General features: G+C 47.4%; 2 protein-coding genes across 10 annotated transcripts in view; one reads left to right on the top strand and one right to left on the bottom strand.

The window, feature by feature from the left end:
• Positions 1-4,753, bottom strand: part of tdp1 (tyrosyl-DNA phosphodiesterase 1) — a 167,320-nt gene extending 162,567 nt beyond the window's left edge. For 3 of the 6 annotated variants that reach the window (XM_067992054.1, XM_067992058.1, XM_067992060.1), the window contains exons 1-2: positions 3,716-4,110; positions 915-1,638 (exon numbers count right to left, since the gene is read on the bottom strand). In XM_067992054.1, coding sequence (XP_067848155.1) covers positions 915-1,638; positions 3,716-3,811 — 820 coding nt within the window. In that variant the 5' untranslated portion in view covers positions 3,812-4,110. Of the gene's footprint in view, positions 1-914; positions 1,639-3,715; positions 4,111-4,449; positions 4,576-4,733 lie in introns of those variants that run through there. The other 3 variants (XM_067992057.1, XM_067992055.1, XM_067992056.1) reach the window with 3 other exon arrangements.
• efcab11 (EF-hand calcium binding domain 11) overlaps positions 3,847-24,961 on the top strand; it is a 114,201-nt gene continuing 93,086 nt past the window's right edge. For 3 of the 4 annotated variants that reach the window (XM_067992061.1, XM_067992063.1, XM_067992064.1), the window contains exons 1-3: positions 5,130-5,276; positions 8,498-8,593; positions 13,093-13,141. In XM_067992061.1, coding sequence (XP_067848162.1) covers positions 5,199-5,276; positions 8,498-8,593; positions 13,093-13,141 — 223 coding nt within the window. In that variant the 5' untranslated portion in view covers positions 5,130-5,198. Of the gene's footprint in view, positions 3,946-5,129; positions 5,277-8,497; positions 8,594-13,092; positions 13,142-24,961 lie in introns of those variants that run through there. The other variant, XM_067992062.1, reaches the window with a different exon arrangement.

Here is a 24,961-nt window from a genome sequence, read left to right as displayed (position 1 = left end):
GATAGCCTGTCTCAGCTGGGACAGCAAGAAACGTGCTTCAGCTGGTCTTAGTCTGGAAATACAGGAAATAAAAACAAAAAAAAGAAAGCACCTTTCACGACCTCAGGACATCCCCAAGTGCTTTCCAGCCAATGAAATCCTTTTTTTGAAGTGTAGTCACTCTTGCAATGTAGGAAACGCAGCAGCCAATTTGCGCACAGCAAGGTCCCACAAACACCAATGAGTTAATGACCAGATACTCTGTTTTTAGGTGTTGGTTGAGGGATAAACATTGGCCAGGACATCGGGTGAACTCCCCTGCTCTTCTTCGAAATAGTGGCCGTGGGATCTTTCACGTCCACCTGGGAGGGCAGACGGGGCCTCGGTTTAAAGTCTCATGCGAAAGACGGCACCTCCGACAGTGCAGCACTCCCTCAGTACTGCGCTGGAGAGCCAGCCTGGATTACGTGCTCAGGTCTCTAGAGCGAGACTCGAACCCCCAACCTTCTGAATCACTGGACCAAGACTGAATAATCAAACAGAAAAATCAACCAGCGGTACCTCAGTCCCACTCAGTGGCCGCTGCCAGCAGGTGCGTGCACGTGGGCGGCAAACGAGGACAGGACGGGAAACGCCTATCGTGTCTCCCCTTGGTCGAATAGCCCGATACTCACTGCCTGGGCTTACACACGAGCGTGGTTGCAGCTCATGGAACTGTAGCAGAGCAGCAGACTTCGCCTTCAGAGGGAGGAGAGTAGATTGAGAAAATGGAGCCGCTATATTAAGACATTGCTTTGTTTTTTTTTTCTTCTCTTAACCTCATCCAAGGTAGGATGGGCGCATGCATCAACTAGCTGGGCACTGAATCTCCCTGCTCTGTCTAGAGGCTGGATTGATAGAATTAGCTCGGACCGAAAAACACTTACACGTCTTACCTTTTACGTGAAGTGCTCCACGGTTGTACTTGGCCGAGATGCCGGAGACTTTGGTCAGATAAAAACGGAAAGACTTGGCTTTCTCCAGCATGTCCCACTTATCTAAGGCCTCAGCGGCGGTCTCCACTTTGGGTTGCCACGCTGCTTCTGTGCTCGCCGAGGGGAGACGGTGGCCCATTTCTTCCACGCGCTGTTTCTTTCTCCTTGGACCAGGGCTCTCCTCCTTGGCCGACTCCTCCTTGACCTGCCTCACTTCTGCCTTGACGTCAGGCTCCTCGTCACTGCTGGAGACCCCCCAGCCCAGTTCGGACGACGGTCTGGTCCGTTTGACCGCAGGGGAGGACCGTCTGGCGGGGTCAGACGCTTCGGTTTTAACAGGGTTTCCAACACGTCCCTGGGTTGTGTTCCCAGCCACGGACGCGGGGGAGCTCGGTGACGGTTGTCTGGAAAGACCAGATCCTGAAGTTCCGTAGACGCTGGAAGCTTTCAGGGATTGGTTATCTGCTTCAGAAGCTGCACTCCCCTGGCCAACGCGCGATGGCTCAAACACTCCTTCGTCAACCACCGTCTCGTCTGAATCAGACACGTAGTCTAGTCTGACAGGCTGCGTAAATGGGCCAGGACCTCCCGGCCGTCGGACAGGCTCAGCATCTTCCTCGTCACTGCTCGACACCGTCCATCTCCCGTGCTGACTCAGAGGTTTGCTCGCACCTCCAGACATGGCCTTTGAAAGAAAAACAAAGGCTTACATTTATAAAGTGCCTTTCACCACCTCAGGACCCCCCCCCATAGCGCTTTACAGCCAATGGAGTACTTCTGAAGTGTAGTCACTGTTATGTGGTTCCCAGAGCTCTCCACCACTGGGGGTTTTCCCTCACCTCATGTCTGGGTCTGTTGTAGACTAATTGATCGAGATCGATTGCTGTGATTAGTCAACAACTCCATTATCGATGTATCATGAGACTACCAGGATGGTAGAAGGTGAATTCAATGGACTGTTGTAATGTAGGAAACGCAGCCCATTGAGCACAGTAAGATTCCACAAACAGCAACGTGATAATGAGCCAGATCATCTGTTGGTTGAGGGATAAATATTGGCCAGAACGCTGCGCAGAACTCCCCTGCTCTTCTTCGGAATAGCGCCATGGGATCATACACGTCCACCCGAGGGGGCAGACGGGGCCTCAGTTTAACGTCTCATCCGAAAGACGACACCTCCGACAGTGCAGCACTCCCTCGATTGTCGGCCTAGATTGTGTGCTCAAGTCTCTGCAGTGAAACTTGAACTCAAAACCTTCTAACTCAGAGGTGAGAGTGCTACCCACTGAGCCAAGGCTGACAGTGCAAAGGCAACATTTGGATCATATTCAAAAGCAACATGTCTTCATCAAGGATGCTTCCCATTGTTATTCGCTCTGATACAGCAGCTCATGCTAATTTAAACCATTATTCATTTATGGGATTAACCTGTGCACCAATTTGTTTCAGCAGCTCATGAGTGATGGCAGATGCACAAATCGAAGTGGCAAAAAACAGGCCGTACGCACTCGATTAAGAAGCGAGTACAGCACCAGCCTTCGAATTGAGATGATTACATTAACAACCACCTGCATTTATATAGCGCCTTTAACATCGAAAAATGCCCCAAGACGCTTCACAGAGGCACGATCAGACAAAACTCAAAAGAGGTGTTAGGAGGGGTGACTGAACAATTGGTCAAAGAGGTGGGTTTTAAGGACGATCTTAAATGGTGGGACAAAGGGAGGGACACACGAGGCCAGTGTCGGAGGGCCGGAGAATTCGGGCGGAGTTGTAGGGGTGGAGGAGATTACAGGGATAGAGAGCGACGATGCCATGAATGGATATAAACACGAGGATGAGAAGTTTCAACTTGAGGCACTGGGATACCAGGCGCCAATCGAGGACAGGGGTGATGGGTGAGTGAGACTTTGTGAGGTTAGGATACGGGATAGAAAGTTTTGAACGAACTGAAGGTTCTGGTGCCCCGCAGAACATTAATTGTACAATTGATCACAATAACGGAATACTGATTGAGTTTACGTAATGCTTCTTTCAGTTTGCTTGGACCTCTGCTTAGATTATTTTATTAGTGGTGCCCTCCTAAAGGGAGCACTTGTTTTACTGATTTTTGTCCAGTGTGCACAGGGGTATTGCTGAACCACACAGCTAAAAGCACACAGCTACAAAGAATTACAAAGATTGTACAACACAGAAACAGGCTATTCGACCCAACAGGTCCATGTGAGCCTCCTCCCTCCCTATTTCATCTCACCCTATCAACATATCCTTCTATTCCCTTCTCCCTCATGTATTTATCTAGCTTCCCCTTAAATGCATCTAAGGGCACTGGTAAACTTCCCGCTACGTGTCCAGCTTGGGCCATCCTGCCAATTAGGGCACTGGCTTTCAGGGTTACCTGCAGTCAAGTAGGGAGAGTCCCAGTCCTCAGTGACAGGTCTACGCTTCCAAGTCCTATGGATGAGCCAAGATGGCTGGTCAATCATCAACAATAGTTACCCTAAAGTACTGCAAACCTGTCCGGACCACCGAATGTGCCAGTTGGATCCAGTCTACCATCGGCAGTGAACTTAACTAACAGATATCCTCTCCGGAAGGATCACCGCCAGTTATTGGACTACTGGCAGGCGTTTGCTGGGCAGGCTATTTATTTTGCCTTGAACTGGAAATCTCCAATCAGGGATACATTGTGTAGGGATCTCACACCAACCCCGAAACCGCATAAACAATACCGTCTCAGCAACACCCCCCTAAACTGTCACCTGCTTTCTGTAGGGTTGCACGGGGGGCAGTTCGGGATGGAGCTTGGCAGCAGGTAGGTGGCGTGCAATGGGAGGGTGGCCTGGCTCGATGAGCATTGACTCTCAGCTCCCTACTAAATGCAGCTTTTCTCAGTGTTCGCCAGTACAAAGCTCCTCAGCGCTGAATGGCCTCAAGCACACGAGCATTCGGATGCAGCGGTCGAAAAGCAGGATGTCTGAGCCTTGTAGGGGTATGGACCTAATATATGTTGAATTAAATTTATTTAACCAGAGGAACTACCGGCACCTATTGCAGCCCAGCTGTATCGAATATGCAGCCGCTCCACCGACACGATGGACGGAGACCTGCTCAGAACGCAGCCCGGAGCTCGAGCTCTTCCTGCCGGGCCCGCGCCCGCGCCCACTCCCACTCCCCCCTGCCCCACTCCCCCGGGTCCTCCCGCCCTCCTCTCTACCTCCCGATTCACCCAGACACCAGCAGGAACCTTAAACTTTAACATTCAGAATCCCGACTTCTCTCATTTGCAATTGGATTCGCTCAGATTGCTTTAAAAATGACAATTTTGATTTATCTGGCTGTAAAAAGCATCAAAGCGCCGTGCCATGTCTTTAAATTGGTTTACAATCTGCCTCACACTCTCTTCAATCGTATAGAAATGTCCACCCTGACATTTCCCTACTGCTGACGGCTCAGCATTGCAATTCTATCGTATTATAACATCAGCAGTCAGCACCTCGATCCATGAACACGGGCCCGGAATCTCCTCCGAATTTGCACCCAGACACATCCGTTAGTCCAAAACGTAGTGAGCACAAACTCGCAGCATTTTATCAAGATCACCTCTGACAGTGCTGGGACACTGCCCTCACTCAGTATTGCACCGCAGCCTCATTTTGTGCTCAAATCTCTGGAGTGGGACTTAAACCCACAACCTTCTAACACTTTTACAAAAACTGGTACATTTAAATCTATTTATCATCAGTTATTGATGTTTAAAATGTCACTGAATAATTTCACCTCAACAAATGTCTTGGCCTTCCCAAATAAGTAAAGCATTAACTTTATTTTTTGGAAGCTCTTCCTCAGGCGACTGAAAATGAATTTTATTTCTAAATGTTTTTATATTGTCTTAAATTGGGAAAGGGAAGCGATAAAAGAGTAAACTGCTGTGATTGAAACAGTGTGGACCAGGACATTACAATATCTCGCAACAATTGGACAACACTTTTTTTTTAAAAAGTGGCTTATTTCTACCGGGAAATTGCACCTAGATCAGACCCTTTAAGAACACCACAATCCCTTTAAGGCCAATAGCCAATCACGGTGGGTGATGAAAGATAGTGGAAGGCAAAAAAGATAATCCAATGAGGAATTAGTTTGTGGTTGCGCGGAAGTTATAAAAGCCGACGGTGGAGCGGGAGCCAGTCACAGTAATCGGATACATTGTAACCGCCCGACTCGTTACAGTCCGGGAATTCCAAAATGTATCCAGTACAAACTCGCGCCATTTATCAAGAGGAGAGGATAGTCACCGACTCGCAGAAGAGCCGCTTTGCCGCGGTAGGTGACACCGAGCGGAACCTTTTTATAATCACCTTACCTCCGCTTGGTAACTTGAGGCAGTTATTGTACCTTCAGGTGAAGCCATCTTAGAGAGAGCTCGCATCTAGATGGCGCCTTTCACGAGCTCAACGCACCCCCAAAGCGCTTCACAGCCAATAAAGTACTTTGAAGTGCATTCACTGTTAAGTCTGTAAATATGGCAGCCAATTTGCACACAGCAAGGTCCCACAAACAGCAATGAGATAAATGACCAGCAAATCTGTTTTAGTGATGTTGGTTGAGGGGTAAATGTTGGCCAGGACACTGGGGAGAACGCCCCTGCTCCTCTTAGAATAGTGCCATGGGATCTTTTACATGGAATTTACAGCACAGAAAAAGGCCATTTGGCCCAAGTGGTCTATGGCAGTATTAATGCTCCACACAAGCCTCCTCCCACCCTACTTCATCTAACCTACCAGCATGTCCTATTCCTTTCTCCCTGATGTACTTATCTCACTTCCCCTGAAATGCATCTGTATTATTTACCTCAACCACTCCAAACCTGAGAGGGCAGATGTCACATTTGAAAGATGGTACCTCTGACAGTCCAGTGCTCCCTCAGTACTGCACTGGACTATCAGCCTTGATTTTTGTGCTCAAGTCTCTGGCTTGAACCCAGTACCTTCTGACTGGGAGGTGAGGGAACCCAGCTGATTCTTAGTGTGTTTTGCACATGGGGGAGAGCCTCTGGTTCAGTTCCCTCTGCTTCTGTGAAATATCAATCCCCATTGAAATGAATGGAACCCTTCCCTGTAATGTACATCACAAACAGCTGAGAAAAGAGGCAGAGGCCCAAAATGACAACCTTATGAGAACAAAAAGTGAGGCATATTGTTAGAACAGACAGTAGTCATCCACAGAACAGACACAAGGGAAGTACCTTGAGCAAAGACTGCTTCCCTAGGGTTTACTCTCCCTTTAAGCCATGCAATTGGGGATGCCATGTGAATCTGTGGGAGTGATTAAGTGACTGTGTCTTATTGAGCTGCTATATTGTTGCTGCTGATGGGAATAAAATGAAGGTGATTTGAGAATTTAAAATAGATTAAATTATATGTGAAATGGAAATTAAATTAATAGTAAAATTCAGTTGTTATTTATAACAATTTCCATTTACATAGTACCCACTGTGCTTCACATAGGTTAGAGGAAAAGAAGGAAGTTTTTAGTGTGATTTTAGAGCTTTAGAACTAAAGGAACTCTTTTTTTTAGAAAATGTGAATAGATTAAATTGCGTATTGAAAGGTATTTACACTGTGCAGTAATTATAGTCAGTTTTTCCTTTCCATTTGATTTGATGCTTCTGTTTTAGAGGAAAGTTGCCTGTGGATGTTAACAGGTAAAAGTGCACACAGGCTCCACCCAGTGGCCATTGTGTGTGCTTTCATTCTGACATTACATTTGGCAGCATCCCTGGCTGTACCAGGGTGGGACAGTGGCTGAATGGATAGTAGGCACGTGTCCTGGCCTGAGTGGTTCCTTGGAGGTGGGTTCAAATCCGCCTTTGAAGGGAAAGTTTAGAGCAGGTGAACAATCCAATGCCGTACCGCCGGTGCTATGCTGTTGGTGTGAGCTTCGTGTTTAGGGTAATGCCAGAGTTTCCATTCCCAGACTGATCAGCTGCAGTCTAACAACTCCAACACTTACCCAGCGTGTAGGTGGACCGCAGTGTAGTGTGGTTTTCCCTGGGTCAGCAGCAGCACAAGATAGGGACGGTGAGGAGAGCCATTAGGCCCATCGTAGCTCATCCATCCAGAAGGGCCCTAAAGTTTCCAAATTGCAGCATCTACCTGTTAATTAATTCCACGGTTTTCACCCTCACTACTCTGTCCTTAACTTACCTTTTACCAGTTTGAGCCTGCCCTACTCTTGCAACTTGACTTTTTATTACCTTTTCCATTCACTTAACTGTCTTGTATCCCCCTCTATAAGATCACCCCACAGGCGCCTCCTTTCCAGGCTGAAAAGCCCAAGTCTCTCCAGTCTTTCCTCATAACCCAGACCCCATGACATTGGGGACCAGCCTTGTGGTTCTCCTCTGCACTGCCTCCAGCACCTGAATGTCTCCCTTGTTTCTCAATGACCAGAACCGGACACAGCAAAAGAAAGAAAGAAAGAACTTGCATTTATATAGCTCCTTTCAGAACCTCAGGCTGTCCCAAAGCACCTTTAAAGCCAATGAAGTACTTTTGAAGTGTAGTCACTGTTGTAATGTAGGAAATGCGGCAGCCAAATTGTGCACAGCAAGATCCCACAAACAGCAATGAGATAAATGACCAGATAATCTGTTTTTAGTGATATTGGTTGAGGGATAAATATTGGCCATGGCTCAGTTAGTGGCACTCTCGCCTCTCTCATTGCTGTTTGTGGGATCTTGCTGTGCACAATTTGGCTGCCGCATCTCCTACATTACAACAGTGACTACACTTCAAACCCACTCACGGAGAATATTCCAGCCCATTTTCATACAAGTCTTGATTCAGTGATTCGACCTTCAGAATCGATGCATGAAACGTGAACCTATCCTTTTGTTTTTGGTTTGGATTTAAAAACATAAGAAATAGGAGCAGGAGTAGGCCACTCGGCCCCTCGAGCCTGTTCCGTCATTCAATCAGATCATGGTTGATCTTCGACCTCAACTCCACTCACCCTTGATCCCCCTCGAGTCCAAAAATCTATTCACCTCAACCTTGACTATATTCAATGACTCAGCATCCACAGCCCTCTGGGGTAGAGAATTCCAAAGATTCACAACCGTCTGAGTGAAGAAATTCCTCATCTCGGTCTTGAATGGCCGATCCCTTATCCTGAGACTATGCCTCCTGGTTCTAAACTCTTTAGCCAGGGGAAACAACCTCTCAGCATCTACCCTGTCAAGCCCCCTCATAACCTTCTATGTTTCAATGAGATCCCCTCTCATTCTTCTCAACTCCAGAGAGTATAGGCCCATTCTACTCAACCTCTCCTCATAGGACGACCCTCTCATCCCAGGAATTAATCTCGACAACCTTTGTTGCACTGCCTCCAAGGCAAGTATATCTTTCCTTAGGTAAGGAGACCAAAACTACATGCAGTACTCCAGGTGAGGTCTCACCAATGCCATGTACAACTAGCATTGCGGTAATTTTTGTTTCCCCTTTATCTCTACTTGATGAGCACATTTGTTTTTCTTTTCCCAGGTTTTCCGAGAATGCGATTCGGGTCGGAATGGCTATCTGAGCAGAGAGGATCTTAAGGTTGCGGTGGTGACGATGTTTGGATATAAACCTTCAAAGGTAACAATGCTGCATGTTAGAGGTTCACAGTCCAGGTCATTGAAACCGGGCCTCAGAAGTGGGTGACCACAAACCCTCTGTCACAGCATTATCCTTTCTCCTCTACTTAATTTATTACAGAGCCAGTTTGCATCTATCTTCATGGCTCAGTGGGATTCTTATTATAACACATTTCCTTTTGCACTGATGATTATTGGCTCCCCGTTTCATTTCATTCATCAGGTCAGGGAGAGCTGCTCTATGGGGAACAGAAGCCGGCAGCTTGCTTTTGTGTACCGTCAATCATAGAATCTTAGGAACAGGAGGAGGCCATTCAGCCCCTCGAGCCTGTTCTGCCATTCAGTCAGATCATGGCTGATCTGTACTTCAACTCCAGTGACCTGCCTTTATTCCATGTCCCTTGATACCCTTAACCAACAAAAGTCTGTCGATCTCAGTCTTGGAAAGTCTCTAATGACCCAGATTATCTGATTGTTCATTTCGTTGCTGTTCTGAAACCATGCTGGTGCGAAATTGCTGCTCGTTTATCTACATAATGACAGTCACTGCAGCCCAACTCATTTACTGGGTGAAGTGCTTTGAGGTGTCATTCTTGTGTTCAAATCCTTCCATGGCCTTGCCCCTCCCTATCTCTGTAACCTCCTCCTGCCCTATAACCTTCTGAGATCCCTGCATTCCTCCAATTCTGGTCTCTTGTGCATCTCCAATTTACTTCGCTCCATCATTGGCGGCCGTGCCTTCAGCTGCCTGGGGCCTAAATTCTGGAATTCCCTCCCTAAACCTCTCCGCCTCTTTACCTCTCTGTCCTTCTTTAAGATGCTCCTTAAAACCTACCTCTTTGACCAAGCTTTTGGTCATCTGTCCTAATATCTCCTTACGTGGCTCGGTGTCAAATTTTGTTTGATGATCGCTCCTGTGAAGCGCCTTGGGACGTTTTACTACGTTAAAGGCGCTATATAAATGCAAGTTGTTTTTTGTTGTTGAGGTGATGTGACAGAATAAAACTTCATATAACATATGAATAACAACATACAGGAAAAGACCTACTGAACCATCCAGCCTGTCCCTTACAGTTGTGATGCCTTTTGCAACCCAATACATACACTCCCCACCCCACTTGGAAGACTTGTAATCTCCTAGGAGAGGCAAGAAACCAGATTAAAAACCCAGGCCGATTAGGGGGGAGGAAAATCTGGAATATTCTTCCCTGGACCCCCTTACGCGACGGAAAAGCAGTGCAGGAGACTGCTGTGTCCCTGATTAATGTGACTATTGATCTTACCGCTTGTATGAGATGACCTCCGACCCGGCCAGAAACAGGTCCAGCTCTCAGGTGAAGGAATTCAGTGAATCAGCATTCACCCCACCAGTCGGCAGCCTGTCCCACGGGTCCACTGTTCTCTAGGAAAGAAAAGAATTTCCGAGCATCTATCCTAGTTCTGCCCTGACATAACTCGAGATTGTGACTCTTGGCCCTCCCTAACTTATTCAGTTGAAACAAGCTGTCTACACAAACACAATCTAGTCCTTTCATCGCCATGTAAACCTCGATCAAATCGCCCCTAACTAAGTCTACGCTCCTCTAAAGTGTAGAGACCCAGCTCTTTGAGCCTATAAATGCAATTTCTTTTTTGTATAGAATCATAGAAGTTTACAACATGGAAACAGGCCCTTCGGCCCAACATGTCCATGTCGCCCAGTTTATACCACTAAGCTAGTCCCAATTGCCTATAGAATGACTACAACCAACGTCTGAAACATTTACTGAACTGCTATAAATGAAGATTACAATATTATTTACCTATAAACAGGGATTTTTAAACATTTTTTTGCAAATTGTGTGCACCTGACTCCAACACCTTCACATTTTATGTTCAGTGATATGTACAGGACATAATTACATTAATCCACAAAATGAGTATCACCTCATCAATATTGATACACAACAGAGATTGGGGGGAGGGGGAAGAAAGAGATCAACAAATGTTGCCCTGGTCCCGGAATGATAACCAAATAACCAGTTCGCCTGGAGTGCATTTGACCCCTGTACATGTTGTTTTTATCCAGGTACTGAGACTAATGTAATGGACCAGGAGTGTGTGTGTTCCAATGACCTGAGAGAGTGTACACATACAACTGGCAACATCCTCTCATTCGCTTAGAAAGAAAGAACTTGCATTTATATAGCGCCTTTCACGACCTCAGGACGTCACAAAGCGCTCTACAGCCAATGAAGTACTTTTGAAGTGCAGTCACTGTTGCAATGTAGGAAACGTGGCAGCCAATTTGCGCACAGCAAGGTCCCACAAACAGCAACCTGGTAATAATCAGATAATCTGTTTTTTAGTGATGTTGGTTGAGGGATAAATATCCGGGACACCGAGGAGAACTCCCCTGCTCTTCATCGAAATAGTGGCCGTAGGATCTTTTACGTCCACCTGAGAGGGCAGACGGGGCCTTGGTTTACCGTCTCATCCGAAAGATGGCGCCCCCGACAGTGCAGCACTCCCTCAGTACTGGCACTGGGAGTGTCAGCCTGGATAATGGGCTGGAGGCTCTGGAGTGGGACTTGACTCAGAGGTGAGAGTGCTACCCACTGAGCCAAGCCGAGGGAAAGAATGACCATGGCAGGGGCTGGTAGGGATGGCGGCTGACGCCCCCCTACCCCCACCCCCACCCCCGCAAGCAGCTGACCCACCTGCCCCAGATTGAGCAGTTGTGCTTTCGGAGCGGAAACCACGCTGATGTGCAGCGATGCCCGGTGAGGGAAGGAGCAGGTTTGCCGTTTGATGACACAACTGGGAAAACCCGGTGTCAGCAGATCAAGTAGTCCCCTCACAGGCACAATCATATTCTATTTTTGTCGCCATCTTAGAGAAGAGAGAGGTGGAGGGGTTTAGGGAGGGAATGCCAGAGCTTAAGACATAGACGGCTGAAGGCAAAGCCGCCAATGGTGGGGTGAAGGGAGTGGACAAGAGGCCAGAATTGGAGGATCGCAGAGATCTCAGAGGGTTGTGGGGCTAGCGGAGGTTAGCGATAGGGAGCGAGGCGAGGCCAAGGAAGGATTTGCAAACAGGGATGAGAATTTTAAAATCGAGGTGTTCCCGGACTGGGAGCCAATGTAGGTCATTGAGCACAGCGGGTGATGGGTGAACGGGACTTGGTGTGAGTTAGGATACGGGCAGCAGAGTTTTGGATGAGCTTATGTTTACGGAGGGTGCAAAGTGGGAGTCCGGCCAGGAGAACACTGGAATAGCCGAGTCTGTGTTGGAATGAGACGGCACAGACCCCTTTCACCGTGGGACCCATGGAGACTAGATTTTCATTTTGTCACTCTGGGCTGGAATGGAGCCCCGGTCCGAGAGAGGGTTTAATGTTTTTGTGCCTTGCACGAAATGGAACTGGACATTAACTGCTTTGAACAGCAGATGGCGAACTTGTATTTCAAACAAAACTTGAAACTGGACGCTGTCTGGAAAGAGATCTGAGCTGCCCCTGAGATTTGCTCCAGGGCATGTCGAGCCGGGACTGAGCATCATCTCGCTCTCCACCCCCACCCCCCGCCTCAGGCAGGGAGGGACGCCGAGTCGGCTTGACACCCTGAGGGGAATTGGTGCTCTCTCAGCCAAAAGCAAAGGCACGGGCACAGACAGAACCGTCGCCTGCCTGCTGTTGGGCCGGGGAGTAATATCTGGCGTTGGGAGAGGGGGTTGGGAGTATATGCTTGGGTTGGAGGATTACCCCCACCCCCCCCCCACCCCCTCCCCCCCCCAGAGAGAATGCAAAAACCTTTTGTGCCATTTCAATGAAAAAAGTAATAACAGAGGAGAGAGAAAGAAAAAGTCACAACACATAAATGTAGCTGAAAGGAATCCATTGTGTTGTGTTTAACAACAAACAGCTTGCATTTATATAGCACTTTTCACACTGTCAAGACGGCCTAAAGCGATTTACAGCCAATTAAGTACTTTTTGATGTGTAGTCTCTGTTGTAATGTAGGATTTACCCAAGAAGGCAGATTTTGTATTTGTTCCATGATCTAAAGAAAATCATGGCCCAATGGTGTTGGGATGTGAGTCGAGAGCTAGCCGTCGTCTGTAATGTCATTGTAAACGATACTATAATTGTAACTAATACTGTCAAATGAAAATTGTAGATATTGTAGTAATATCGTTGTCATCTTGAGAATTACTAATTGTAAACAATTTTACAACACCAAGTTATAGTCCAGCAATTTTATTTTAAATTCACAAGCTTTCGGAGGCTTCCCCCTTCGTCAGGTGAACGATGTGAAAATCGTTTCACATCGTTCACCTGACGAAGGGGGAAGCCTCCGAAAGCTTGTGAATTTAAAATAAAATTGCTGGACTATAACTTGGTGTTGTAAAATTGTTTACAATTGTCAACCCCAGTCCATCACCGGCATCTCCACATCATGAGAATTACTACACCTTGTACCACCTCAGTAAGACCAAGCCTTTTCTAATCACCTGTTACAGATGGAGACGGATATGCTGATGGCTGCAGTGCTGGAAAAGGATTTGCCAGGTACTGTACCACCTCATACTTTCTGCTTGAAGGGAGAGAACTGCAAGTTCAGAACATAGGAATTGCTAGACAAAAAAAACAAGGTCCATCTAGTTCACCTTCTACCATCCTGGTAGTCGCCTGATACAATGATAATTGAGTTGTTGATTAATCATAACAAGCAATATAATTTTTAAATGATATTGGATGCTTTGGCAAATGATTCCACTCCTCGTGTGAATGGATTGATATTAAAACCTACAGTGGCTTTTAAAAATAAAACAATTGAACTTTAACTATGAACAAGGAATGTGGAGATCACACTGAACTTTTTGTTATCTCCAGAATCGACTATTCCGATGCTTTCCTGGCCGGCCTCACCCCTTGCGACCTCCGTAAACTTAAGTTCACCCAAAACTCTGCTGCCCATATCTTAACTCACACCAAGTCCTGTTCACTCATCACCCCAGTGCTCGCTGACCTACGTTGGCTCCTGGTCTGGCAGTGCCTCGATTTTAAAAATTCTCATCCTTGTTTTCAAATCCCTTTGTGGCCTTGTCCCATCCCTATCTCTGTAACCTCTCCCAGCCCTATAACTACGAGATCTCTGCGCTCCTCTAGTTCTGGCCTCTTGCGCATCCCCAATTTTCAGCGCTCCACCATTGGCGGCCGTGCCTTCAACTGCATAGGCCCTAAGCTCTGGAATTCCCTCCCTAAATCTCTCCGACTTTAAGACGCTCCTTAAAACCTACCTCTTTGACCAAGCTTTTGGTCATCTGTCCTAATACCTCCTTATGTGGCTCGGAGTCAAATTTTTGTTTGATAACCGCTCCTGTGAAGCGCCTTGGGATGTTTTACTACGTTAAAGGCACTGTATAAACACAAGTTGTTGTAACTATGAACGGTGAATACGCACTGTCGATTGTCTTTTGACTTGTGTAGAATGTTTTGTTCCTCTTGGATACTTCAGAATGTTTCAAGACCAGAATAGCAGCCCCAAGACGAGCCGATTTTAGATTGGCGCCACTTCACAATAAATATCCAGTTTTCTACAATTGAAAAAAAACATTCACAGGCAGGACTGAGAATTGAAATCTGCCCCGAGCAGCAAAATTCTCAATGGAACAGGGAAAAAGAGATCTGGGGACACTACACGTATCCTCAAAAGTACAAGTGCAGATGGAAAGAAGCTATAAATGGGATCCTGGGTTTTAAGTAGAGGGGCCTTGAATGCAAAAGCGATGAGAGGGTGAGGAATCTGTACAAGACTTGGGGCTGCAGCTGGAGTACTGTGGGCATAAGAACGTAAGAAATAGGAGCAGGAGTTGACCATACGGCCCCTCGAGCCTACTCCGCCATTCAATCAGATCATGGCTGATTTTCAACCTCAACTCCACTTTCCTGCCCGATCCCCATATCCCTCGATTCCCCCAGAGTCCAAAAATCTATCGATCTCAGCCTTGAATATACTCAACGACTCAGCATCCACAGCCCTCTGGGGTAGAGAATTCCAAAGATTCACAACGCTCTGAGTGAAGAAATTCCTTCTCATCTCAGTCTTGAATGGCCGATCCCTTATCCTGCGACTATGCCCCCTAGTTCTAGACTCTCTAGCCAGGGCAATTTTGGGCACCCTGTTATATGAAGGATATTGGAGCTGTGGATAAGGTGCAATGTAGATTTGTTGGGATAATACCAGGGATGAGGGGATATAGTTAAGACGAGAGATTTGGAAAAAAGCCAGGGCTTTGTTTCAAAATGGAATTGGTTGGATATATAGTGAAACCTGTACAAACGGACACCTGCAAAAAAGGGACACTCATTGACAGTCCCAAATAATTTACATTGTGAAAGAAACAAGCTGCGCCTTGAAACAAGGGACACTCGCAAATTATGTACTACGGACAGCCTTCAATGCACCAAATCCCTTCACAACTTGAAACATGGGACGTGCAGGTCAGCACGAGGTGGTAACAGTTGGAAAAAAATGGCTTTCGTGTAATGGAGATCTCTTTACCCAGCATCCATAGCGGCAGAGAAACCGCTCTATCTCTGGAATTGAATGTTTGCACGGAATTCAGAAGTGACACCAAAATTGGTACAACGGTTCTTTATTTTAAGCACAAGCGAGTTCTCATACATTTCAGTATTTAAGCAGTAATTTACAGAGAAGTAAAACCGATATCACCCGGTTCCTCCTCTCGGTAGAGTGCGTAGTCCAGCTGGCCCCTTCCGGTGCGACATCTCGACCTCGACAGCAAGATGTTGGTTTATTCTGCATTTAAATGCGCTGTTTTCAGTAAACAACTCTGATTGATTTATTGTTGTTCACAAGACCCCCAGAGATGCGTTCGCTCTTCACAGAACTCCAGATGGCCAGTTCATTTAACATTAATCATATAGCCGTCTTACCATTGTTCACTATCTTTGGCCCACTGTTCCATCACAAGGCTGTCTCGTTTCACAATGTGGCAAGAAGGTCCAGCAAGCAGTCACAAGTTAGTACATTTTGCATTTCAGCAGAGTAAGCAGCAGAGTCAGTTAGGTTGTGCGCTCAATAGATTAACGCACCAGCTTTAACTTACTTAGACATTAAGCACATCAAACACCCTTATTACCCTATGCCCTCATTAAGCCCCCTTTACAGTCCCCATCTTGAGGGTGAAGAACAATTTCTGATCCTTCATTACTTCATCAGTGATGCTAATTCATAGTTATACATTTGTCGTGACAACCGCGGCACCACACGCTCAGGCCAACATATCAAGATGATTAAAACAATTAATACAATTGCTTGCGCTATTACAAAGCACATGGAGATCATTCAATACCATGGGTGCGTTCCCACGTTATAGACCAATTCCCACCACTCATGATCCCCTAACTTTTGTACCTATAAAGTCGATCTGAATGTACCATCCGGGGGTGGGGTGGTTGGTATGACAGTGCGATTAATACGTGAGGTTGGGTTATGCTGCAAGCAGACCAAACGTCATTGGACGTGTCAGGTTATGTAGTCGCGGCAGTCAGGCCACCAAGCAACTTTACTTAACTTGTGATAGCTGGTGTCCGTGGAATAATGTCCTACCGCAGGGTGGGAGTGGGACATATCAAAGAAATCCTCGGCCAACGAGGATGGGACACGGCCAACGGGAATTAAGTCAGATTGTGGTTGGCACATTAAGAGTTTGTTTGGCCCACGTGAGTACGGTGTCTCCTGCCCATGGGGTTTGCTGGGGAAGGGGCCTATCCTCCTGCATGCCATGCGATGACCTGTGCATACGGCATGCAGGGCAAGTGCGGTCTCGCCAAGGGACACAATGTCCAGGACATCTGGAGGTACCCAGGGCAAGTGCGGTCTCACCACAGGACACAGCAGCTATGACTGAAGCCGGGGCCTTTCAAGGTCTTCCAACATGTGCTGCCTGATCAGTTGCTGAGTTGCCCAGGGAGTGAGGATCGGTTGCCCTGGAGTAGGCTTTAACCTTCCCGATAAAACAGGTGACTTCCCAGCCTTTGAGAGCCTGCCATAATTGGTGGAAAAGGTGGGCGTGTACAAAGGGTTCACCATCTGGTGTATTGAACTGTTTTTTCCGATACAGTGGGAGTGACAACATTGTGTGAAAAGCATAGGCACCCTCGGACCAAATGTTTTTTTTTATTCGTTCACAGGATGTGGGCGTCGCTGGCGAGGCCAGCATTTATTGCCCATCCCTAATTGCCCTCGAGAAGGTGGTGGTGAGCCGCCTTCTTGAACCTCTGCAATCCGTATGGTGAAGGTTCTCCCACAGTGCTGTTAGGTAGGGAGTTCCAGGATTTTGACTCAGCGACCATGAAGGAACGGCGATATATTTCCAAGTCGGGATGGTGTGTGACTTGCAGGGGAACGTGCAGGTAGTGTTGTTCCCATGTACCTGCTGCCCTTGTCCTTCTAGGTGGTAGAGGTCGCGGGTTTGGGAGGTGCTGTCGAAGAAGCCTTGGCAGTGCATCCTGTGGATGGTACACACTGCAGCTACGGTGCGCTGGTGGTAAAGGAAGTGAATGTTTAGGGTGGTGGATGGGGTGCCAATCAAGCGGGCAACTTAGTCCTGGATGGTGTTGAGCTTCTTGAGTGTTGTTGGAGCTGCATTTATCCAGGCAAGTGGAGAGTATTCCATCACACTCCTGACTTGTGCCTTGTAGATGGTGGAAAGGCTTTGGGGAGTCAGGAGGTGAGTCACTCGCTGTAGAATACCCAGCCTCGGGCCAGCTCTCGTAGCCATGGTATTTATGTGGCTGGTCCAGTTAAGGTCAATGGTGACCCCCAGGATGTTGATGGTGGGGGATTTGGCGATGGTAATGCCGTTGAATGTCAAGGGGAGGTGGTTGGACTCTCTCTTGTTGGAGATGATCATTGCCTGGACTTATCTGGCGCGAATGTTTTGGCGGGAGTTTTCCCCCTGATTCCCATTGACTTCAATTTTACTGGGGCTCCTTGGTGCCACACTCGGTCAAATGCTGCCTTGAGGTCAAGGGCAGTCACTCTCACCTCACCTCACCTCTGGAATTCAGCTCTTTTGTCCATGTTTGGACCAAGGCTGTAATGAGGTGTGGAGCCGAGTGGTCCTGGCGGAACCCAAACTGAGCATCGGTGAGCAGGTTATTGGTGAGTAAGTGCCGCTTGATAGCACTGTCGATGACACCTTCCATCACTTTGCTGATGATTGAGAGTAGACTGATGGGGCGGTAACTGGCCGGATTGGATTTGTCCTGCTTTTTGCGGACAGGATGTACCTGGGCAATTTTCCACATTGTCGGGTAGATGCCAGTGTTTTAGCTGTACTGGCACAGTTTGGCTAGAGGCGCGGCTAATTCTGGAGCACAAGTCTTCAGCACTACAGCCGGGTTGTTGTCGGGGCCCATAGCCTTTGCTGTATCCAGTGCACTCAGCCGTTTCTTGATATCACGTGGAGTGAATCGAATTGGCTGAAGACTGGATTCTGTGATGGTGGGGATATCGGGAGGAGGCCGAGATGGATCATCCACTTGGCACTTCTGGCTGAAGATGGTTGCAAACGCTTCAGCCTTGTCTTTTGCACTCACGTGTTGGACTCCGCCATCATTGAGGATGGGGATGTTCACAGAGCCTCCTCCTCCCATTAGTTGTTTAATTGATCACCACCATTCACGACTGGATATGGCAGGACTGCAGAACTTTGATCTGATTCGTTGGTTGTGGGATTGCTTAGCTCTGTCTATAGCATGTTGCTTCCGCTGTTTAGCATGCATGTAGTCCTGTGTTGTAGCTTCACCAGGTTGACACCTCATTTTTAGGTACACCTGGTACTGCTCCTGGCATGCTCTTCTACACTCCTCATTGAACCAGGGTTGATCTCCTGGCTTGTTGGTGATGGTAGAATGAGGAATATGCCGGGCCATGAGGTTACAGATTGTGCTGGAATACAATTCTGCTGCTGCTGATGGCCCACAGTGCCTCACGGATGCCCAGTTTTGAGCTGCTAGATCTGTTCTGAATCTATCCCATTTAGCACGGTGGTAGTGCCACACAACACGTTGGATGGTGTCCTCAGTGCGAAGACGGGACTTCGTCTCCATGAGGACTGTGCGGTGGTCACTCCTACCAATACTGTCATGGACAATCTGCGACAGGTAGATTGGTGAGGACGAGGTCAAGTAAGTTTTCCCTTCATGTTGGTTCGCTCACCACCTAGTCTCTGCAGGCCTAGTCTGGCAGCTATGTCCTTCAGGACTTGGCCACTCTTGGTGATAGATATTGAAGTTCCCCACCCAGAATACATTCTGTGCCCTTGTTACCCTCAGTGCTTCCTCCAAGTGGTGCTCAACATGGCGGAGGACTGATTCATCAGCTGAGGGAGGACGGTAGGTGGTGATCAGCAGGAGGTTTTCTTGCCCATGTTTGACCTGATGCCATGAGATGTCATAGGGTCCGGAGTCAATGTTGAGGACTCCCAGGGCCACTCCCTCCTGACTGTATATCACTGTACCGCCACCTCTGGTGGGTCTGTCCTGCCGGTGGGACAGGACATACCCAGGGATGGTGATGCAAGAGTCTGGGACATTCGCTGAAAGGTATGATTCTGTGAGCATGGCTATGTCAGACTGTTGCTTGACTAGTCTGTGGGACAGCTCTCCCAATTTTGGCACATGTCCCCAGATGTTAGTGAAGAGGACTTTGCAGGGTCGACTGGGCTTGGTTTGCCTTTGTTGTGTCCGGTGCCTGGTGGTCTGATGCCGGGTGATCCGTCCGGTTTTATTCTTATTATGACTTTTTGTAGTGAGTTTGTTCATGGACCATTGGGATGTAATCGAGACCACGGTCAGGTGGGCTGTGAACTGAACTCAGAGATGTCACACTTATATTGCAGAGTCCATTACGACATCGGTAAAAAAAAAGGGATGAGGTCCTGTAAGCAGAATATAGGGAGTTAGGAAATAAATTAAAAAGCAGGACCTCTAAGGTAGTAATCTCAGGATTACTCCCAGTGCCACGTGCTAGCGAGAGCAGAAATAGGAGAATAGACCAGATGAATGCGTGGCTTGAGAGATAGTGTAGGAGGGAAGGGTTTAAATTCCTGAGGCATTGGGACCGATTCTGGGAAAGGCAGGACCTGTACGAGCAGCACCGGGACCAATATCCTCGCGGGGGCATTTCTAGTTCTGTTGGGGAGGGTTCAAACTAGTATGGCAGGGGGATGGGAACCAAAGGGCAGGTACAGATAGGACAAATTCAGTCCAGGAAACGGGAAATAGAAAAGCAGTTAGTGACGTAGTTAGCGACTCAGAAAGGCAAAAGAAGCAAAGATTAAATAGTGTTCAGCACAGGACTTTGACGGGGTTAAAGGGTATATACTTCAATGCAAGGAGTATTACAAACAAAGCAAATGAGCTAAGAGCACAGATAAACACATGGCAGCATGGTATCATTGCTATAACGGAAACCTGGCTTAAAGAGGGGGATAATTGGCAGCTCAATATCCCTGGATATAGAGTTTTCAGGCAGGATAGAGCGGGTGATAAAAAAGGAGGGGGGGGGTAGCATTATTGGTTAAAGAATTAATTACAATTGTGAGAAGGGATGATATGCTAAATGGATCATCAATCGAGGCCATATGGGTTGAGCTAAGAAATAAAAAAGGGGCAGTCACACTACTAGGAGAACCATAGACCCCGAATAGCGAAAGGGAGATAGAAGAACAAATATATAGGCAAATTTCTGAGGGCAATAATAGTAGGGGACTTCAACTACCCTAACATCAACTGGGATTCAAATAGTGTGAGGGGCACAGAGGGCGCAAAATTCTTGATCGGTGTCCAGGAGAACTTTTTTAGCCAGTACGTGACAAGCCCAACAAGAGGGGATGCAATTCTAGATTTAGTCCTGGGAAATGAAGATGGGCAAGTGGGTGAAGTGACAGTGGGTGACCATATTGGGGATAGTGACCACAATTCAGTTAGTTTTAGCATTATTATGGAAAAGGACAGAGCTAAATCAGGAGTGAACGTTTTAAATTGGGGGAAGGCAAATAAGAGGTGATTTGGCGGAAGTGGACTGGACACAACTACTTGAGGAGAAATCAGTGGCAAGCCAGTGGGAGGCACTAAAAAGTAAAATTCTACGGGTACAATGCAGACAGGTCCCCTCAAAGAAAAAGGGTGGCACTGCCAAATTTAGAACCCCCTGGTTGTCCAGAAGTATACGGGGCAAGATAAAGCAGAAAAAGAAAGCTTATGACTGTCACAGAAATCTAAATACTGCAGAAAGCAGAGAGGAGTATAGAAAGTACAGGGATGATGTAAAAAAGGAAATAAGGAAAGTAAAGAGAGGGCATGAAATAATATTAGCTAGTAAGATTAAAGAAAACCCAAAGATGTTTTATCAGTACATTAAGAACGAGAGGAAAGCTAAGGAAAAGGTGGGACCTATCAGGGATGATAAGGGTAACTTGTGTGTAGAAGCAGAGGATGTGGGTAGGGTTTTAAATGAATATTTTGTCTCCGTATTCACAAAGGAAAGGGATGATCCGGACGTAATAGTTAAAGAGGAGAAGTGTGAAATATTGGATAAGGTAAACATAACAAGAGAGGAAGTACTAGAGGGACTGGAATCCTTGAAAGTTGATAAGTCACCAGGGCCGGATGGATTGTTTCCTAGGCTATTGAAGGAAGCCAGGGAGGAAATAGCGGATGCTCTGAGGATCATTTTCCAATCCTCACTGGATACAGGGGAGGTACCAGAGGACTGGAAGGCTGCAAACGTAATACCATTGTTTAAAAAGGGTACGAGGGAAAGGCCGAACAATTATAGGCCGGTCAGTCTTACCTCAGTGGTGGGAAAACTATTAGAATCAATACTGAGAGATAGGATAAACTGTCACTTGGAAAGGCATGGTTTAATCAGGGATAGTCAGCATGGATTTGTTCAGGGAAGGTTCATGCCTTACAAATCTAATTAAATTCTTTGAGGAAGTGACAAGGAGGATTGATGAGGGTAGTGTAGTGGATGTTGTCGACATGGATTTCAGTAAGGCATTTGACAAGGTCCCACATGGCAGACTGGTCAGAAAGGTAAAAGCCCATGGGATACAGGGAAATGTGGCGAATTGGATCTAAAATTGGCTCAGTAACAGGAAACAAAGGGTAAAAGTCGATGGATGTCTTTGTGAATGGAAATCCGTTTCCAGTGGTGTGCCACAGGGCTCAGTGTTGGGTCCCTTGCTGTTTGTGGTATATATTAATGATTTGGACTTGAATGTAGGGGGCATGATTGGCAAATTTGCAGATGACACAAAAATTGGCCGTGTAGTTGATAGTGAAGAGGATAGCTGTAGACTCCAAGAAGATATCAATGAGTTGGTGGAGTGGGTGGAAAAGTAGCAAAAGGAGTTCAACCCGGAGAAGTGTGAGGTAATGCACTTAGGGAGGGCAAACAGTAAAAGGGAATACGCAGTAAATGGGAATATAAAATTATGAGGGGCCCAGATAGAGTAGACAGGAAGTACCTGTTTCCCCTAGCGGAGAGTTCAAGAACTAGAGGACACAGATTTAAGTTGATTGGCGGAAGGATTAGAGGGGACATAAGGAAAAACTTTTTACCCAGAGGGTGGTGGGTGTATGGAATTCGCTGCCCAAATTGGTGGAAGAGGGAGGGACCCTCAATTCTTTTAAAGAGTCCCTGGACCTGCACCTAATGTGCTGTAAGCTGCAGGGCTACGGACCGGGTGCTGGAAGGTGGGATCAGAATAGGCACCTGGTTGTTCTTCGAGCCGGCGTGGACACGATGGGCCGAATGGCCCCCTTCTGTGCTGTATCTTTTCTATGGTTCTCTGGTTCTTATCGGGAAAGTCAATAGCGAACCCGCTGTAGGGGGTCCCTTGTTTTTGAAAGGATGAGCCGTCAATTTACACATCAGTCGCCTCCCAGATTGGGGTCTTCTGGATGGGGTGGATTTCAAACTGCAGGGAGGGAAACGAACACTCGTGAGGCTCACCTTCTCAGAGCATCAACTGTGGCAGGAGCGTCGTCTGTTTCGGGGTAACGTTCAAGTGTTGTTCCATAAGCAACAAAGTCCAAAGGCTGAGGCGGGCGGTGGACACCAGTGTGTCGCCTGGTCCTGTGAGTGAGTTCAGAGGCGTATGTGGGGAGTGGAGGACCAGGATTTGGAGGCCAGTAATGAAAGTGAAATGCTTGGCGGCCCAGAAGGTGGGCGATAAGTGGCCTTCGCGGAGACCGTGCTTTCGTTCCACTTCGTACCGTCAGTGCAAGGGCAATCGTTGTATAATGTGCACCTTACGCTGGTTGGGAGTTAAACCTTTATCAGAGGTGGATACGCCAAGGAAGGTCACCTGTGGCTGCACAAGGTACACTTTCTTTGGGTTAACCTTGAGGCCCACGTCCTGTAACATTTGCAGCAGTTCCTTTAGTAGCACCTTCTGCTCTTCGTCCCGTTCTGTAGCCAGTCGTAAATCATCAACGTACTGTAGGAAACATTCCGGCCACGAGAAACGCTTCAGTTCTTGTGCCATACGTTTGTGGAAGATGGTGGGCGCATTATGGAATCCCTATGGTGGGCACGTCCTGGTGTATTGTTGATCAGTGAAGGTAAAGGCAAACTTATACTGGGCCTCTTTTTGAACGGGGACACTCCAAGGACAGTTGGAGATATCCAGAATGGGCGGCCACTTTGTCCCTGGCGGAATTTGAGATAAGAGAGTGGGTGCATCCCTCACCATGGGGGAGCAGGCCGGTGTCACCGAATTAAGCAATTGATAATCAATTGTGAGTCGCCAACTGCTGTTGGACTTTTTGACTGGGCGTATGGGTGAATTGGTCATAAACGTGCCTTTCCGTGTAACACCCTTTTGCAGCAAGGATTCAGTAGTTCCCTGCACGTGGGAATGACTCTCCATGGGGATGGGGTATTGTTTGGCGTATGGGTGGGGTGGCCAGTTGACCACTTCTGCCCCTTTAAGTGTCCCACAATCATGCCTCAGATTGCTTTACCGCGAACACTGAATATACATCGGACACGACCCTCAGGTCGGTGGGTGGACATCCAAACCACAGACAGTTGTTGGAATAATCAATCACTTCCCCATACGTATGCACAGCGTCTGAGCCCAATATCCCTCTCAAAATCCACCATACACATTGCCCACTGCGGTGTTTAACTGACGGCTTGTTTCTGGTAAATGCAGCGTTACCGAGAGGAAAGGGAGGTTGGAGATGGGGCGGTAAGTTTGCAAGGGCAGAGAGATCAAGGGTGGGTTTTTTGAGGAGGGGGGGTGATGACAGCAGATTTGAAGGGGAGGAGGACGGTACCTGAGGAGAGGGAACCGTTAACAATGTCAGCTAACATGGGGGCCAGGAAGGGAAGCTGGGCGGTCAGCAGTTTGGCGGGAGTAGGGTTGAGGGAGCAGGATGTGGATCTCATAAGAAATAGGAGCAGGAGTAGGCCAATCGGCCCCTCGAGCCTGCTCCGCCATTCAATAAGATCATGGCTGATCTGATCCCAACCACAAATCTAAAGAACACAAGAAGTAGGAGCAGGACCCGGCCACTCAGCCCCTGAGCCCTCTCCGCCACCCACAGGGCCTTGACCGATCCGAACTCAGCTTCATGCCCAATTTCCTGCCCGCTCCCTGCAACCCCTAATTCCCTTTACTTCTAGAAAACTGTCGATTTCTGTTTTAAATTTATTTAATGATGTAGCTTCCACAGCTTCCTGGGGCAGCAAATTCCACAGACCTACCACCCTCTGAGTGAAGAAGTTTCTCCTCATCTCAGTTTTGAAAGAGCAGCCCCTTATTCTAAGATTATGCCCCCTAGTTCTAGTTTCACCCATCCTTGGGAACATCCTTACCGCATCCACCCGATCAAGCCCCTTCACAATCTTATATGTTTCAATAAGATCGCCTCTCATTCTTCTGAACTCCAATGAGTAGAGTCCCAATCTACTCAACCTCTCCTCATATGTCCACCCCCTCATCCCCGGGATTAACCGAGTGAACCTTCTTTGTACAGCCTCGAGAGCAAGTATGTCTTTTAAGTATGGAGACCAAAACTGGATGCAGTATTCCAGGTGCGGTCTCACCAATACCTTATATAACTGCAGCAATACCTCCCTGTTTTTATATTCTATCCCCCGAGCAATAAAAGCCAACATTCCGTTGGCTTTCTTGATCACCTGCTGCACCTGCATACTAACTTTTTGATTTTCTTGCACTGGGACCCCCAGATCCCTTTGTACTGCAGTACTTTCCAGTCTCTCGCCATTAAGAAAATAAGTTGCTCTCTGATTTTTCCTGCCAAAGTGCATAACCT

Source organism: Heptranchias perlo, chromosome 10 (assembly GCF_035084215.1).
Source record: "Heptranchias perlo isolate sHepPer1 chromosome 10, sHepPer1.hap1, whole genome shotgun sequence".
Lineage (NCBI taxonomy): Eukaryota > Metazoa > Chordata > Chondrichthyes > Hexanchiformes > Hexanchidae > Heptranchias > Heptranchias perlo.
The sequence above is the reverse complement of the archived record's forward strand: the minus strand, read 5'-3'. Positions and strand labels throughout refer to the sequence as shown.